The 19,391-nt window shown below is 39.3% G+C and overlaps 1 protein-coding gene and 1 non-coding gene across 8 annotated transcripts in view; both read right to left on the reverse strand.

The window, feature by feature from the left end:
- The window catches only part of cdc42bpb (CDC42 binding protein kinase beta (DMPK-like)), a 54,189-nt gene extending 39,120 nt beyond the window's left edge, over positions 1-15,069 (reverse strand). For 5 of the 7 annotated variants that reach the window (XM_027148989.2, XM_027148985.2, XM_027148984.2 and 2 more), the window contains exon 1: positions 14,249-15,069. In XM_027148989.2, coding sequence (XP_027004790.1) covers positions 14,249-14,423 — 175 coding nt within the window. In that variant the 5' untranslated portion in view covers positions 14,424-15,069. The remainder of the gene's footprint in view (positions 1-14,248) is intronic. The other 2 variants (XM_027148988.2, XM_047801531.1) reach the window with 1 other exon arrangement.
- A 2,311-nt stretch (positions 15,070-17,380) lies between these two features.
- On the reverse strand, positions 17,381-17,462 carry trnas-uga. The gene has a single exon. It is a non-coding gene; the product is annotated as a tRNA-Ser (tRNA).
- Positions 17,463-19,391: the final 1,929 nt, after the last annotated feature.

Below are 19,391 nucleotides of genomic sequence, written 5' to 3' on the forward strand. Positions count from 1 at the left end.
TATGAGAATGCATGAATTGTCCAACATTCCTCACTTTGATTTTTGGGTTGCTTCCACTGGCTGTACAACATCCTCTACCAGACAAGAATATTTGGTGCTACACTGCTTTCACAAAATCGAGCAAATCTCAGGGCATGATGAGTATGATGACCTATGGCTATGAATTACTACTACAGAATTGCCTCTTACTGAATGGGAATATTTTATTTAAATATTGGCCCAAGTACTTATTTTTGACTTATTTTCATTTTAATTTAAAAAAAAATCCTTTCACAAGCAGCCTTAATCAAGATTAGCATGTCAAGATATGTGAAACTGCAATTTGACAAAATGATGTGAGCATTAATTAAAATGCTTACAAAGCAAAAAATAAAAAATAAAATAAAAGCATCCTACCTACAAAAGCACAAGTCTTTTACAAGGCACAGCAGGGGGTTTGGCAGCTGCCCAAGCCGAGGCTGAGCTGGCCTGAAGCACTCGCCATATGAGGACATGTGCGGCGTCTCGTGCACAAAAGACGTTTATCACTCCTAAAGCCACTAAACTTTAAACACTGGCTCGCTTTGCCCCACAGCCTTGACCTTTTCTGGGGGATGGGCTTTTAGTGCGGCATGAAAAGAGCATCATCTGCTTTTCATGTGGAGATCCACCGCAGGAGCTGAGCACTTCGTTTTTAAGTCAGTAATCTGCGATACTGTCAGTTTTATGGTGTTTAAACACAAATATGACCCATCACAATTAGGCCAACATTTACATATCGATGCAGTCTGTAAACAGTAAAGTGAAATATAATGTTAACTGATCTGCAGCAAGCGATAAAATATACTAGCACCATGATGTTTAGTAAATTAAGGTCCTGTAGGACTGGTTGAGGCTCTCACTGATCTGGATCTCTTCACAGATAATTCAACTATTTAATATTGCTCAAAGTTTCCTAGATGTAATCTGATCATTTGCTTCACATGAAAAATGCTGCATGCCTGTTATCATCATCATCATTTGGATTGACAATGATGGTGGCAGAAATGTGTGAGAATGATAGACACCAAAAATATGAACTCATTTCCTTTAAGACACTTTGGCTGAGTAAGATCCCAAGGGGACGGAGTGTTGACTTGTTTCAGCAGCTGCTTCAGCTTCTCCAAATCAGGCCCATTCACACCAAAGCCAAATTGGTGTACACATTCATGAAAAAGTATTGACTGAAACTAGAAGAGAGGCTAAAGATGTCAAAAGAAGCACCAACACAGACCTGAGGGAAAGAACGATTCAAAGCCAACTAAAATTGGAGCTCGATTCTTAGACTGGATTATTGGAAAGATTGTAACACAGCCATCTGTCCAACAGTTAACAAAGGTCATGCAAATTATATCAAGTCATGTGACAAACATATATAATCAGCTCATGTCTGAGGACAGAAAAGTTTGATGAAGTGTGAATTTTAGTCGCAGTTGCAACAAGAAGGATGAGTCAGATGATGACAGACAACTCAGAGGTGCATCATCTTCACTGATTAATGAAGAGCCTTGCTGTTGATTAGACAGCACGTTCAATTAAAGTAAAAGTTATCCCCAGTGTCTTTGGCTTTCCTTAATTAAGATTAAATGTCAGTGAAAAAGCAAGCAAAATATTTACTTTTCCAGTCATTCAATAAACAAACCGTTCCCTCTAAAATGTTACCCATACTGCCTCGGCCCACCACAGGGACTGGACACTGGCCTGATTTGAACAAGCCCAGCTCTGAACGAATTTAGCGCTGGAGGATGGAAACGATCCAAACTGCACGCCTCTCTCGTATAAACGTTCCTGTTCAGAGCTGACGGTCTGCGTCTGGAGATGGTTACTACAGCAGAAAGAGTGAGTGAGCGCAAGAAGTAGAACCCACCTCATCCCAAAGCACACGGAGCCAAGAGAAGATTAACAAGTCAGGAAATGAGAAGGCCTTCTTTGTCCACCACAAGCCATCGGGAGGAGGAAACAGACAACTCAAACATGGACTTAAGAGAGTCCACACTGTTTTTCCTTCACCAGTGGTTCAGAATGTCAGACATACAGGGAACTGATCATGACTGGAGCTGAAATAACATTAATGGCCACGGTAGAGTCTGGAACATTTTTATGAAATTGACTGGAATTAAACTGACAAATAAGCAGACAAACAAATATTTAACCTTGTTTTCTTAGTGAAGCTATTCACTAATAGAGTTTTAAGTAGGGCATAAAAAAACAATTTTTGAACTGCTGGTTCAGTTCAGATCTACATGAGACACGATTCATTTGAAGAGATCGAAGACTGAATTATAAATCAATTCTCTTGTGCCATCCTGCATGTGTTTCTAATTTTCTGAAATTATACTGTGATCAGATCTGAAAACAGTTGGAAAAAGAACACCGTCTTATACAACATTCCAGACTGCACGCTGTACTATAATACCACAGGTGTCTATAATGCGCTTAAGTTGCGACATTTTTTTCATCTGCACTGGCGGAGAAAGGAATCGGTACAGGAACGGGATCTCAAGAGTTCAGCTACAAAACACCTAAAGTCCCCAGACACACATCAGAAACAAGGACGGTTGGTTTCGAAACTGATTAATACTGAGATACAATCAAAGCACGATATTTCTGAGATTAGTTTTGCAGATTATAATACCATGAACAAATTCTGAATGCCTAATTAACAAACATGGACTTGGGTGGTGTGTAAAGATGACAGTGGGGAGACTACACACTAAAGTTTTTCTACATGACAGTATGAAAACAAAACCTTCCCTAGCAACCACAGGTATAAACCAAACCTCCCCTTCTGTTATTCTCAGTACCAGAGTAAATGGAAGTCTGACCTTTGGGCAAGCATATTGGGCAAAGTATAATAGGACAAGAGGTCATGTCTTCTGCTTTTTCCATTCTTTCCCACATCATAATACATTTCTGTGTCTTTCCCATGCTATGGTGAATATCTACTACTGCTCTGGTCCAGGAGTCGAATAAGTAAGTATGAGCTATGGGAGAGGCCAACAGAGCTCAAGTCCCAACCCTGAGGTGGGGTAGCTAAGCTCTGAGAGTCACCGCACCTGAGCAACATGCTTGGAAGACTGGCACACCCATGTTAAGTATCACACAGTAAATGTTTTGCAGTTACAGAATAATCGGAACAGTCCTCACAGGCGTGGCTTTTATCACTCTGCTGAAAGTAAATACAGCTGATGTCACCTTTCAGAGAAATGCAAACAAAACTGAGGCTGACCAGCACCGTCGTTTGTTGATGGAATGATGACAAAACTACAGCTAGATCAATTACGAATTCCATTTTCTAGAATGACATAACTGAAGACACATTTATAGAAAAAAAAAGCAAGTTTTCAGTAAGTTTCGGGGTTTTCTAGGTATAAGTAGAAAGTAGGACTGGACTGGCAGATTTTACATTAACAGAGATGCTGGTAAGAGAAGGAAAGGAAGTAGTGGCTGATGTAAGTGCTCAGGCTGGTAGAAGAAACAGTAGGGGGTGGCTTGGCTGGTAAAAGCGTCAGGGCTCGTCACAGGGTTAATCTATTATCCTGCACCAGCTGCCACACACACATGTACACACCCACACCCTGCCCCCACCAAACTAGCCATTTACAGGCAGACCCTGGTTCTGCTTCTACCAAGTTTCCATGGTGTGCTGTGCCAGAACTGGGCAGAAAGGACCAGCCATGGTTTAAGACAAGCAAAGCTGTCGCTCTGAAACGGCAGGCTGTGCAGCAAGCCTCTGTCCTCCGAGAATTTCTTTGGGGTGGGGTGGGGGGTCCCTTAGGAGAAACCGGATAACTTTCCTCATGGATCAGCTGAGGAATGAGTCAGACATTTGAGGGAGAGAGGGTCAGGGGGAAGGCTTGTCTTTCAAGTCCTGATCTCTCGTGACACAGGACACGAGGCACAGTCCCTTGAGAAACCTTTCACCACAAATGCCATTAAAAGGCACCTAAGTCACATCCTCTTGGACAAACTGGGAACAGAATGATGATAAAAGCCTGGAAGACAAACGTAGAGCATGATACTTACTCTACAGTTACACTGTGCTTAAGACAGATCACAGTCTATTTGTCACAAATTGTATTTGAGGATGTAGCTAAGCTGTATGAGAGCTTCAAAGTAAAGAAGTGTGTATTAGGACCGAGATCCTTTGGGACCTGTGACACCCAAGAAATATGTCACGGAAGTAAAGTTACTTGTTGCTTGCTTGTGGGCCAAAGCAGGTTGTCTGATATGACTTTTGTTCTTACACAACTTTGTGTAAGCCATTTACTGCTTTACTTCATTCGTCAGTTATTGTTTTATGCTTGTCAAAGTTCAGTGTTTTACTTGAGTAAATCTTTTTATTTATCTGTTTAGAAAAATGCAGTGTGGGCGTAGGAAGGATTGGCTCTACAGGAGCTTTCAGGATCGGTCATAATTGTCTGCAAGAGCTTGTGCGATTGACCAAGAGTGTCTGCAAGAGCATGCGGGATTAGTAAAAATGATCTGCAAGAGCAGGCAGGAACAAGACTGTAAAAACTGTCTTCATGCATCTACTTTAAATCAGAACACCTTATTGGTAAAATTATTTGTCTATGATTAAAAGTAACAAAGCGTTACAATGTCGTATGACCACAGCCACAATGTATCTTTTAACTCCGTATTAGTTGCCGTAAGTATCCTCATTTAATACCCATTTCATGACCATGGACACTGGATTTAAATTGGACAAATAACTTCCAAAGATATGAACTTCTGCTTCCCCTTTCTGTGGCCTAAAATGCACAGGCATGAACCTGACAGTAAGCCCCGAAACCCACCCATTCTTATAGTCCGACTTAAATCGCTATCTAAAGCTAGACGGATGTACAGTAAAGATTTTACCACAACTGTTATATGTATAGCAAACAAATTAACATGCAAAAAAAATCCATCAAAAGGTCAAACATCTGAACCCATTGTAATGAGGCACTATATGGTAACACTTCCAAGTAGTGAATATCCTTCACTCTATAGATTTCTTGGCAGTTATGTTATTGTATTTTGATTCTTCAGTATAGCCGTAAGGTGGTATGGTGGTGTGGTGGGTAGCGCTGCTCCCTCCCAACTCCAGGCCCCATTATTCACTCCAGCCTCTCGAGTTTCCTCCTACTCTCAGTGGGTGAATTAGCTGTTGGTCTTTACTCAGTGAAAGTGCCTCATCCACAGGGCATCCATTGAGTACTTACTGAAGGGTGTGTAGAGTAGGAAAATCTCAACACAACTGAACAGATATGAAATTCTGGACTGACGTGATAGACACCATCTAAACAACAACTTAGAGAATGTAATTTGGAGGTACAAACCTCTAGTACAGATCTAGAGACGAGTGGTGCTCATGGTGAACGCACCATGTACAATGTCCTTTGTATTCCAAGTAGAAGGCAGTTAGGTTGTACCCTCAGTAGGGTGCATAAGGAGTGACATGGAATTCATGTCACCACACACACACTTGTTTTAATCAGTACAGATAACCAGAACAGTACTTTTCACACCTTGGTAATTATTCTTGACTGAACACATAGGTGATGATCAATATCGTTGGGGTTAAGGAATGGGGATTCTTATGATGTCCTATAGAATTAAATGATCCTTCCTGCTCTAACATTACCTGATAGGAGATTTCAGTGATCCATTGTAGATGTGTGGCTGAGTCATGTTTAGTCCCCATTAATCTTCCACGTGCATGCGTGACACAGAGCGATGATTTCAGCAACAATAGCAAGCAACATTTAATGTCAGATTTTCTCAAGACAAGTTCAGTGGTGTATAAGGCTTTAAAGTGATAAATACCATGAACTAATCCTACAGTGCTTGTGGTTAGGCATTTTGTCAGTTCCCTACTCATAACTTCAGTTCCTACCTGCAATCAGTTCCCATTTACTGTTTACCAACCTGGAAGAAAAAGGTCTCAGGAAACAATGTTTTCAACTTACCCTGCCATATACAAGCTCTCCTTGAATGTGAATAGAGACGGGCTCAGGAAAATAAAATTAGGAAAGAAGTAGGAGAGGAGAGTGCTCTTCCTGTAATATCTGCTGGAGTATATCTACTGTAAAACACCATCAATAAAGTAAACTAGAGCTTGATATAACAAAATAGAATGCATCATATCGTCAGCAATGTTTCTCCAATTCAAACCTGCTTCATGATAACTCTGTGGTATTACTCTCGTGGCAACATTATGGAAACATGGGAGCCCTCACAGAGAGCATTGGAAAACAGCTGCTGTGGCCCACCACATGGGAACAATGAGAACAATCACCAAAGGCATGAAAGGGTCAGTGACATTTCTTGATGGAGAACACAGCTTGGGTCAAGGGCATAGCCTCTGCAACTTTCATTACTTAGTCATGCTTTTATACCTAATGGCTCTTTCAAATGACAGGGATTTATGGCAGAGGACACATAATAGATACCACGCCCGTGTCTCTTTATGAGGGAGTTGACAAAATAAATAAATACTCACTCGAGAAGCAAACACAAGGCGCTGACATTTCTAAGTTCATGTCAATGCTGTAAACGTTGCGAAATTCTTGCAGAAATGTACAAACCATCCAACAGTCAATCTTCTTATAGTGAGGGTCAAAAAGTGTGAGGATTAGGATGCAGCACCTAATTGAGCCTGTATGGGCATGATGGGTAAAAATATGTGCGCTAGTATGAACTTGAACAGGCCGACAATTCAAACCCTGCTTTCAATCGCAATCCGAGTGCATTTAACAAAAACCTCTCCTGTTTCTGAAAAGTGAGATATTCTGTATGGTAACTTTAATATCTCTACATGGCTGTGGCTCTCTGTTGGTTGAGACGTGGGCTTTATTTGAAGTAAACTGCAAGAATACAAGCTACCAAGGTGTGTGGGGGACAGCTTAGGTCTACGAGCCAGAGCTTTCAGAGAAATATAGGCATCCTGATCAGCTAATCCGTGTCATGCCTGTGGCCTTGTGCCTAGAACCAGAGAAACAGGAGGGGAATCGAGGGGGAAGGAAAGGCCGCCTACACATGCCTTGGGTTGGGGGAGGATATTTTCAGGAATGAATGGAATTCTCTTTAGTCTTTAAGTCAGGTGACTTCTGCCTCTCAGGGACAGCAAGAACCATTTAATGTAGGATTATTATTTATTTATTTATTTATTTTAAATCATTCAAGAACGTTCATGGAGAAACAGCAAGCTTTTGACAACATGATTCCCATCTGTACTTCTGCAGGGATATGCATGAGAGAATGTGCTGTTTGTTTGAAAAGACATTCCTGACAAGCCTGGTCCTGACTCCCTATTTCCTTTACTGTTAAGGACAACACAGATGCTTTATTAGAAATAATGGCTGAGTTTACCCATCACATTCCCAAGCCTACCGTGCTGACAGGAACTTTCTGTCCAAAATGCAAGAATGTCACACTAGCACTGTTCAAATAAAGTTCAGATCTGTAACAAATTAAATTTTGTTGGTAATTTTGAACGAGAAAGACTCATTTGCTCAAAACGTTTCTTGATGCTCTGCAAATCAAAGTGAAAGTTGGGGTTGCGGGCAAAATTTCAGGATATTATTCATGAAATATTTCTCAGACAACAAGCAAACTTCCCTGGACGGCTTAATTTACATTCAGAGACTACTTGCCAGATCATACACTGCACACGAGTCAATGCAACATATGCCATATAAGAGCATTTATGAACATATGAATTGCATACTCTGAACCCCTCTGTGACAACAAACAAGAACAAAAATGAGAAACATGCAATGAATATCAGTGAAGAAATGATAAATCTGCCATCATGTGCAGCAGATCCCAAAATCCAGTTACTCATCCATCTATTTGTATGGGAATGCAAGAGCAAAATAATCAGATGACAGAAACATCTAGCATTTAGTTTCGTGTGAGAGCAGAACCTCTGTAGGCGAAAACTTGCGCCGTGTCTAGCATGGCTGAAAGATTCAGGAATCAAGACATGTGTACGGGGCATCCAGATGAATTGACAAATATTTTCAAACGAGTCATAGCGTGCTAGCTAGTGATATGGATTTGATGGCATCCATATCATGGCATTTTTTCCCAGCTTAATCTAAGCTACACATTTCCTAACACCAGCTAGCTAGCTAGCTTTGGATATATTCTCTAGTGTTAGCTACCTTTATTTGGAGGGTTTCTCTAATGACAGCCAGGCAGACTCAGGGGTGAAAAACTCATCAATCCGTTAGTTAGCTCACTAGACATATAAAACTCCTGTGCGCTGAATAGTTCCATGTGTTGTCTTGAGAGCGAGAGAGCATGTTTTGAGAGCTAGGCTATAAATGTTAGATAATGGAATGGAATAAAGTATAACGATCTAGATAGCAAGTGCACTGATAGAGACACAAAGGACTATATACACTTCTCTGACAGGGGATGATGTAGCCATGGCTATTATCTGAGGACATACACAAACCTTACTTCATCAAGAATGGTAGCATTTTCCATTCACGGCCAGCTAGTTTTCTTTCTTAGCCATGTTTGACATTGCTTCATTGTTCTTTGTTGTTATCTACCAAGAATTGAAACATAATTAGCAACCTTTTCTTTATGCGTAGCCAAGCGTTTTGCAAATAAACAGCTTCTCATCAAGCACATGGGGATGTTAGTTAGCGGTAATGCAATTCTAATAATTTCCTCTTGAAATTGAGCTATAAATATACGCCATAATGGATGTACTTCAGCTGATGACTTTTTCCATGACAATCTAACACGTTTACCAGAACATACTATTTACTTCTTTACAAAAAAGCTTCACAAGCCTCTCTGGCTACACAACAAAAGGCAGCTGGACTGCAAGTCACCATCCCACCCAAATTCAAAGTCTACTCCTATTTAAAGGGTTGGACTCTGGAAAACTTGGTCGATTAATCATCCCACACCGCAAACGATGACTTCCACCTGCTTTTTAAACACTGCTTTGTACAGACCCGGTGTTACACTGAATTAATCTGGTTTTGCAAGAAAAAGCTTGCTAGGTGCCCAGTGAGCGCCGTGCCATGCTGTCGTAGTTTTTTTTATTAACTACTACTCACATTTCTTTCTGGCTTCTTCCATAATTTGCTCCTGTTTATGGAGAGCGAAGGCGGTCAGATTCTTCCTCTGAAAAATGTTTAAACACACTGACTCGCACCAACAAAGACACCAGAGACCGTTCGTTGTTGATGAGAGCTTGGCGACTTCATCACTAGGCAACTAGATGTGGGCATGTCCAGTGATGTGCCAATGTAGAGAAAAGTTGAACTTTATACAAATACGAAGCAACCTCTAATTGGAATGAAGACAGTAGAGCGCATGTGATCCGTGACAAAGAGCACACACTGCTTCTCTTTCATCTCGTATATGTATACGATGCCTATATACACTGCTGAATTTTCTGTAGCAGCTGACACGGGAGGCGGTTTTCTCTACAACATGGCCAAGATGCAGGAATATATTTCAAGTCCATTCCTTGCCATTTTTTAATCCATGAGTCACTGCTGGGTTTTTGGAGATCTACATGTCAGGGGATCGGGTTGCTTCTGTGCGCTGCTTTTATCCTTAAACCTAAACATCTCTGTGTTGCAAAACAAGCTTAAATGTGAAGCTTGAGACATGTCCCACTGCTATTTTACTGCCATTAGGATCACAATGACCAATGACACTACGAGGAAGTCTTAAATAAGTCACTCAAATAATCTAAAAAGAGAAGATGCATCAATCTGTGATCTGCTGAAATTTCACACCACAATTCTTCAGATAAAAAAAGAATGCTGTTGATTCAGTTTAAATGCATTTTTTTTTTAAGAATACATAATTTTTTGCCCAGGGACTTTTCCAATGCTGGTTTAATATTTCATGATTACTGACATTTTCCTGATGCATAATCTTTAAATCTGCCCAATGTGCTACAAGCATATATATATATATATATATATATATATATATATATATATATATATATATATATATATATATATATATATATAAAGCTAGTGTTAGTTCTCTCAGTAGAACTAATTCCTGTGGAAAATGAGAAAATACAGAGCACCCAAGCAAGGATTCCTGCAATATTTTAGGACATTAATATCAGGTTAGTTACTCATTGAATATCTCATGTGTCTGTTTCCTAAGAACGGCAGGCTTATAAAACGTATGTGCATCAGTTTCCACTCCCTCCACGCTAGCAGGTGCTACATGTTAAAAGTCTGACAATGCAAACACGATCTGTAATGGAAAAGTAAACATTTTGAGCAAAAGAGTCTTTCCAAGCCCAGTGTGGAAATGAGGTATCTGATTCTCCACGACGATCTGATTAGCCTAATGTAATAAATCAGCCGGCTCGTGGCAGATGGGAGACGTCAGGCTGCGAAAACCGCCACAGTGGACGACCTAGCAGACATTTCCAGCGTAATGAGAGACACAGACTTTGCATTTCCTCCCTCTATGCGTAAGCTCTCACCAAACGATGAACTGAGTGTCCATTAACTGGTAGTCTAATGGTTTAAACTGCTCATGGTATGAGGACCTAGAATTAACATAACAGTTTGAAATATATTCTGTCTCTTTGCACAAAAATAAATGACAAGCTGTTAGTTATAAACCATCTTCCTTAGGAGAAGAGATTTTCCATAAAATCTCTTACATTGGTCAGTGTTGATCAAGTTATAAATTGTTAACCAGCTTGTAGCCAAAAATAAATATATCTGTTTTGTTGAGTTCTGGCCAACAACAGCATATTCCTCTGTGCATCTGAGTAATGCCATGACATTGCAGTAATATGATTTAGGGTGAGTCCAGAAGGGAAGACTACACATTTTTGCTGAGCTGCAACCAGATCCAAAATCATGAACAAGACACTTTTGTTTTTTAAATTGCAAGTAGGAAGAAATGCATTTTAAATTTTTTTTTCCATATAAAGTCAACCAAGCTGACATTTTTTAAATAGCAAGTCATTACAAAAAGCATTATTTAATAAATCACTAATCCTAGTGTGTTACTTTGGATGAGTTCTTGTGAAAGTGATGCATTATCCGTTGCATATGAAGTCCGCAGCTTTTTTACGTCGTCCTGCAGTCCGTATAGCTGTCTGTGTACGTTTCAGTCTCCAATCTAATACTAAAGCAAAAACTCTCAAGCTTGTATGAGTCTAGTGCAATTACATTAACAGCCTCCAGAGAGGTGTAAATCCAGGCCACAAGACACAGCACTTATTTCATCTGCTCCAGTGTCTGCCAGGGCGCAAAGATAAAATTAGCCAAGGAAAATAAGGGATTGTTTATTAGGCCGCGGTAAACTATGCAGCTACACGGCATATAATTGACGCTCGTGCTGCGTTTCTGCAAACTGTTTCAATTGAGGCGGTGGAACATTTGAAGCTGTGAAGGCTTTTTAGAACTCGGCATCACCCCACGTTAATGAGTGTGATTAAACCTTCATTAAGCACCCTTCACCAATAAATAAATAGATAAATAAAAATAAATAAATAAATAAATAAATGAATAAATAAATAGCAAGCAAGCCTCTACAATGTCCTTAAAAGAGCACACTAAACTTATGATGGACTCAATCTAGGGTCAGAGATCAAAGTCTTAAGAGATAAAATTTATACCCATGTTCGTTGACGAGACTTCAACAAATGGGACATGCAGTACAACTGTTATTTTGAGCATTAGTTCAATTATTAGACACATTTAAAAGAGAGATTTTTATTCCTGAACCTTTCACTGACGGGATGTTTTCACTTGACATTATTTATAACCCTAAATATTTCAGTTATTGAGGTCTGGATTAAAGCTGTTCAGCTCAAGCGACAGATCAAATAAGCAAAAAAAAAAGTACAGTATACAGTTTGTAATCTTAGACCCAATCTCAGTTTTACTGACCCTAATTTGGGCATGATTAAGTAACAGAGCATACTCTGAGAGCATACTCTGAGTGCTACAAACCCAGATAAATAATCACTTGTTAAATTCAAGTTTTAAAATAAAGATGTCCATGATAGCTTCATTTCAGTTAATGTTCAGCTACATCTTACACACCTTTCCCCACGTCTTCCTCTTGGTTAACACTAACTAGTCCTGATTCTGTACTGTGTTCATATCTGATAAGTTTCTGAGATGTATGTTTTTCACACACTACGTATTCTTTTTTTGGGTTTGGGTTTCAGTCGCTCAGTGAACAGGATCACTAACAGCTTGAGGTGGCCTTTGACAAAGTGACCAGTTTTATTGTTGCCCACTATATACTGTTAAAGCCCTGGAGTGAAGTGTTGTCTAGTTAAAGCCTTAGCAGCAGCACAGTGTGCTTGACTAGCAGTGGTTTTGATGTTTGAGGCTGGCACAGATTAACAGCGCTGATCCCATGGGGAAATGCCAGGCAGAGAGCAGCAGCACTGTTTCCTTTGCCTCCTCCCTGTTCACGCTCTTTCTCCTTCTCAAAGAATAAAAAAAGAGGCATAACCTGCTCAGCAACATGCCTTGAGTGAGCAGAGCCCGATGCTGTTTACCTGTAAATTACCACAGATATGTTCACACATTCAGCTGGTAAATAATATGCTGTATTCAGAGAGATGCTCAATGCTAGATATTATATTCATGTATGTTTCTAATTACATGCTTACATGCTAAAACACCCAATAAATATCCACTGTAGCAAACAGACAGGTCGATATATTTTCCCTTCATTGCTCAAGCCTACTTTGCTATAAGGCTTACTGGCTTAAATGCAAAAATCATCTACAGGCCAAAAGCTCTCTCTCTCTCTCTCTCTCTCTCTCTCTCTCTCTCTCTGCTTATTTCAGCAGCTCATACTGAAATCTGTAAGCATTGTGATTCTCTGAAGTGTGTCAGTAATGGGCTGATCTTACACGCTACAACTCAAAAATTTAAGCACCCCAATATTACAATCATAAGTGGCAAATGTGCAAGCATCAATGTGATGCTCATATTATTGGTGCTGTTTTAAAGGGATGTGTAAGTTGCAATGCTTTTTATAGAAATGGTTGTTTAATGGAGCAGATTCTCAAAGCTAAGTCTGTAAGTGTTTGTGCTGCATAGCGTGTGGGAAATAAACCAATTAACAAGAATACAGTTTGCATCACTGCTTTCTCGAACACAAACAAAATACAAGCAGGTTTGATCGATTATTCTTAGGAGTTCATAAAAACTGGAATAAGAGGATGTTTATTAACATCGGGCATCACACTTCATCTTCTCTGTCATTGGTTTCAAACCCTGCTCCTGGACATTTTAGTGCTTTCCCTGCTCTAACACACCCACTACAACTCTGATTAGGTCAATCAAGGAGTCATGAAAAGAGTAATAATCAGGACAGGGAGTAATCAAAGAGCAAGGTTTCTGATCCTGTTTAATGAATCTCTGGTGTCCTAAATTTTTTTAAGCAATCAGAACTACTGGCAGTAAGTGAATGAGCCTGCAGCAGGGTAAGCAGGCGTGGACACACACACAGAGGGACACAGACTGACTTCCTGGATCCTGAGTCACACTCTGAGCTCTCTGTAAGCACCAGGGATGCAGTGTGTTGCCTGTTGGCGATGGGTTCCTCAAGGACACCGGAGATCTTTTCTGGAGCAGAGACACTAGGGTGTAATCTCATTACTGACAATAATGAAACACTGAGTAGAGAATCCTCTCATTGTGCTTGCTGCCCCATTCAGACATGTACCTGCCCTGGGTAAAGTCTAAAGCGGACTTTGACTAAGTGTATAAAAAAACAGGAGAGCTCAGAGCAAGCAGTCGTGATTTTGGCCAAAATAACAATAAACTGGAGGAACAGGAACAGCATTAGTGTGGTGCTGGGAACTATTTAACTATTCACTAAGCCACAATCTATTTATACATTCCTACATGATGTATTGTTTTAAGAGGGTGGATTTTGATCGACCTCGAACAGGAAGTGGTCATCGGTGTGTGAGTCAGCGATGTATCGAATTCTCCTGACATTAAGGCACCAGTTTAAAAGGAACGTAAGCAGAGATAAGCCAAGATGATTAGTAATGTAACAGTAACATTGTAGAGAAGTAAACATAATGAACAGATTGAGGATAAAGGATGAAGCAGGTCAAGGAGGAGGAGGATTGTAAGAGAACACTGGAAGATGTAATAAGCATCATGACAGCACCTTGGCTGCATGTTGAGGTCTATAGGGCTTACAGTGTTAATCAGGAATCAAACAGGATTCACACATCACCACTTACCCCATTCTAAAAACTCGGTCACGTGTTTTTCCCGTTTCAACGGTGAACTGCTGCATTCGTTGAATAAACACACGAGAATATCCAGAAGCGTCTCAACACTCAGGGAGCTCGGGGTCTTCTGACGGCCATCCAGCAGCAACTGCTCCAACTTCTTAAGACGCACCTTCGCCGACATTTTTATATCAGCGGCCTGACCACTCTTCCTAACGGCAGGACAAAAAATCTCTAATAGCGTCAATAAAAAAAGCCTTAACGTGAAGGTTTTACAGCGACTAAGGCGAGAAAATCCTGAGCGACAGGAAAAATAAATCTGTTGGGCCGAGGTGGAGCACTGAAAGTCCCAGACTCCAACTTGCTAGCTAGCCATTCAGCTAGCTAGCTAGCTAGCAAAACAAGCCTAACATTATGTTCGGCTCGCTAAAACGACGCACGAATCGGTTCAGTCCAATCCAGCGCTTATTCCCGATCCGACACCGTTTCACGCACCAGGCCCTGAGGCTTCCATTATCGCCGAGGCTAACGTTAATCCCGACAGTTTTCACTGTGAAAGAAACAGGGATGGGATTTTATATCCCGTCGAATATCAGCTTGGCCGGACGTCCATATTCTGTCCCGTGAATATCCCGAAAATTAGTTTCTCTAAATAAAAAGAAACTTCCCGGGCATTAGGAGCGGTGTTCTTCTCTTTTTCCTTTTGTTATTTGAGACAGTAATTCTCCCAGCGTTAGCCGGTGAGCTTGTCTGTGTCCAGCTTCGCCTTGCTCGCTCTCTCTCCCAGTAAAGAATCCAGACCCGGGACACCGGAGCTCCACCCACCCCATACCGGAAAAGCCAAGCAGATGTGACGTCATTGTTTGAGTGACACATACTGGGATCCGACTAGCACTGACCTCATCACCAGTAAGCTCCCTATGTTCTACCATGCATTTCTGTCATCCTCTCAGAAATCACCTGTGTGTCATGTATGGCTTTTATGCAAAGGTAAACAAAATGTCTTTGGATATATTTCCAAGGTAATGAATTAATAAATATATATATATATATATATATATATATATATATATATAATATATATATATATATATATATATATATATATATATATAAGAATAAATGTATATCTTATATATATATATATATATATATATATATATATATATATATAAAGTAGCATGTAATTAGTGTATATATATATATAAGAATAAATGTATATAAGAATAAATGTATATCTTATATTTATATATATATATCTATATATATATATATATATATATATATATATATATATAAAGCAGCATGTAATTAGTATATATATATATATATATATATATATATATATATATATATATATATATATATTTATTTATTTATTTATTTATTTATTTATTAATTCATTACCTTGGAAATATATCCAAAGACATTTTGTTTACCTTTGCATAAAAGCCATACATGACACATGACACAAGATATACCTTTATTCTTCCCACAATGAGGAAATTTCTCCATTACAGCAGCAGCAAAGGGAAAGAAATGCAAATATATAAGTTTGAGTGACGTGACATACAGCATACGTTGACCCATACTCAGAATTTGTTCTCTGCATTTAAACCATCCAAAGTACACACACAGAGCAGTGGCCAGCCATTTTGGGTTACGAATCAGACTCTCTAACCATTAGGCCACGACTGTCCCCAATAAAAGAATAGAGACATAATATAATATACAGTATGTACACAACATAATGTATAAATACAGAGAAGAAGAAAAAAGACAACGAGTACATAGTTACACTAACAGACATATTGCACACAGGTAATATTGCACGTTTTTAAAATTTCTGTTATTGCACATGTATTGTTTAAATACTTTGTTATTATTATTATTATTATTGCAGTTAAACAGTAATCCAGTGTGTAATTATGGTGACTGGTTCACTGGGAGCAGCTTTGATTGTAAAGTCTAACAGTTTAATAGCGGCAGGGAGAAAAGACCGTCTGTATCAGAGATGAAACCATTACGCACATACATATATACATACTGTAAATGTTTACACACCCTTGGGACAGTACATCTAATATGTCAGACAGAGAGAAGGCTGTATCTAATCCATTAATAATCTAATCTAATCCATAAAGGGGTGGCCTCGAACCGAAAAGGGTCTTGTTCAAGGTTTGAGTGATCATGGCATCTCCAGCATCTCGTCCATCATTTACATATATTGGGGTCCAAAAGTCAGTGACCACTAATGAAATGGATACAACACTTTTCTTAGAATTTCTTATTTTTGGGAATGTTCTGCCTTTTTTTTCTGTGCACTTGAGCTGGCATACACTCCTCAAGTCAGTACGTCAGAGTGTCGTCTGAATGCACACCTCACCTGAAACATGGGCCGAAGCTGATTTTTTTTTACAAAGCAGCTAACACAGTGATCACACAAGATATCTAACATAGAATTTCTTTGCTTTGAAACTTTCTAAAGTCTTAAACCTTTTGTTATTTCCAATTTTAAATGAAAAAGATAAACCAAAACTTTCAATGAGGTCTTTTACTCTGAATGGCTCAGGTGTGTCCTGTTTCAGCTTTAAACTGCTTGGGAGAAAAAGTGTCTCCAAAATTAAGAAAATAACTGTTAATGCTGGTGTGAGGATTTTGCAAACAAACAAGGCATATTAAACACATTTGTGGAGGTCACTGAGCACCTTACTTAAATATTAATCTGTATATAATGTACACTGAATTTATTATCTGTAAGGGAGACGTAAAAGTAAGAATTTCATTGTATGGTCTAAACCATTGTGTTTTCACTGTGCACATGACAATAAACCTCTTGAATCTTTTTGCCAGATTGTTTTGGTTGTTTAATTCAACTAGGGTATATTTATTGCTCTACAAGGTAAAGGTGCTAATTACTAAGCTCCAGTGTACCTTAGATCAGCAATGAGCACCATCACTATATTATATTCAGTTACAGCATTTGGGACACACCCTTTATCCAGAGTGACTTGGATTTATCATACAGATCAGCAGTTGAGGGTTAAGGGCCTTGCTCCTTGGTGGCAGCTGGATGGTGCTGGGATTTGAACTTCTACCCTGTTTTATCGTTTGAGCTATCATTACCAAAATTGGTCCTCTCGCTGTGAGCAGGGTTCGAACCTACGCGGGGAGACCCCATTGGATTTCAAATCCAACGCCTTAACCACTCGGCCATCACAGCAGGCACAGCTTTTACCAAGTATCTCAATCACCCCACATTCTTTGTATAGACAGTAATTGGTTCGTGAACAAGGAAATCTGACCAGAAGATAATCAAGGTTATTGCAGAATAAAAAATGAATCCAATCCTACAAGCCTTGCTGCAGTCTATGCGGTGAATGCCTTCATGAGCCAAAGAGAACTGTTTGAGGATATCGTCCTCTACTGGTAAGACATGGATTTGGAATTTTCACCAGCATTTCATTGCATTACCACTTCATCACTCTCACTATAAAAAAAAACAAACCTGACCCTATCTCACAACAGAAGATATATTATATTTTAAATCGAAGTCATGCAGAGTAAGGTGGCAGTTGTTCAAACTGCATTGGATTTAGAAGTCAATTCAATTAAAATTTATTTGTATAGCACTTTTAATAATGGAAATTGTCTCAAAGCAGCTTTACATAAGAAGTATTTAAAAAGTACAAAAAGTTTAATATTATACAAAGAATACTATCATATGAAAATTCAAGATTAACATTAGACATATTTAATTGTGTTTGTATTTATCCCAATGAGCAAGCCTGAGGCACGTGAGGTGACTGTGGTGAGGAAAAACTCCCTTGGAAGTGGAAGAAACCTTGAGAGGAACCAGACTCAAAAGGGAACAATTCCTCATTCGGGTGACACTGGATGGTGTGATTATAAATTGTTCTAAACACCAAAGAGTGATATTATGAATAATGACCCTTCTACAGTCAGATACAGTCTAATTGTGCATTGATTATGAGGTTGTTATCCTCAAAGACCACATGGAGTTGGCATCTTCTCTTTGAGTCACTAGGAAACATTTGACTCTGCTATTTACAGCAAGATTTGTTTATTCCGCCTTGCTAAATAGGTTTCACATCTTCTCTAATCTAATTAATGGGCAACATGGAAGAAAATTCTTTTATACTCCCAGCTCCTCTCATCTCTTTAAAATCTGGGGGATAGCAGGATAAAAATGGAGCACATGATCATTAATGTATTAATCGTCACACCTCAGCATTTGCAGAGATCCTTAAATCAGTGCAAAACCTCAACAGTCTCTGCTCCTAAATGATAAGGATTTAACTCACTGAAAGCTGGCATTGCAGAAAAAAGCTTCATGTTTTTTTTGTAAATGTCTGTGCACCAGAGGGAGCACTAGACCTGTGCAGTCAGTTTTAATGCCACTCTAGTTACACGTTTGATTAAAATTGGATGGGGAACAGAAAATACCTCATTTCTGTAGGACGCACAAAAATTCAGATGAGTCTGAATAGTCAGGAATTAGTCATTCATATTAGAAGCACTTTGGTAAAAAAAAATCTTCTCTAAACCCTTGACAGAAAACATACTGCTGGAATAAAGGGCAAAGTCACACCTGTAGACTGAGGCACATTAACATATTAACAGCAGTGTGTGTGTGTGCGTGTGCGTGTGTGTGTGTGTGTGTGTGTGTGTGTGTGTGTGTGTGTGTGTGTGTGTGTGTGTGTGTGTGTGTGTGTGTGTGTGTGCGTGCGTGTGCGTGTGTGTGTGCGTGTGTGTGTGTGTGTGTGTGTGTGTGTGTGTGTGTGTGCAGGGATGACCTTTTTGTCAACGTTTTAGTTCCGCTCTAAGCTCTGATGAATCAAATCATCATTAAAGCCATTTCTGACAACCTTGCTTCATTTATTTTTCGAAACCTGTTATCAGCTTAACAAAATTATAGATTATAATCTCTCCTGTCCCTGGTTCTCTGTGTGTAGAAATGCAAACAATATGTCACATTATATCCTTAACTCATAGTTCAGCAAGTGAATCATGCAGAATCATTAATGTGGTCTTATCTGATGACATTCATACAGTAGAACTGTGTTTATTTGCAATTTGCAAATGTGTGCAGGAATTCTTTATTCGATAACCTTTTTTTCACACAGATCCA

The sequence above is a fragment of the Tachysurus fulvidraco genome, chromosome 16 (genome assembly GCF_022655615.1).
Source record: "Tachysurus fulvidraco isolate hzauxx_2018 chromosome 16, HZAU_PFXX_2.0, whole genome shotgun sequence".
NCBI classification, from domain to species: Eukaryota; Metazoa; Chordata; class Actinopteri; order Siluriformes; family Bagridae; genus Tachysurus; species Tachysurus fulvidraco.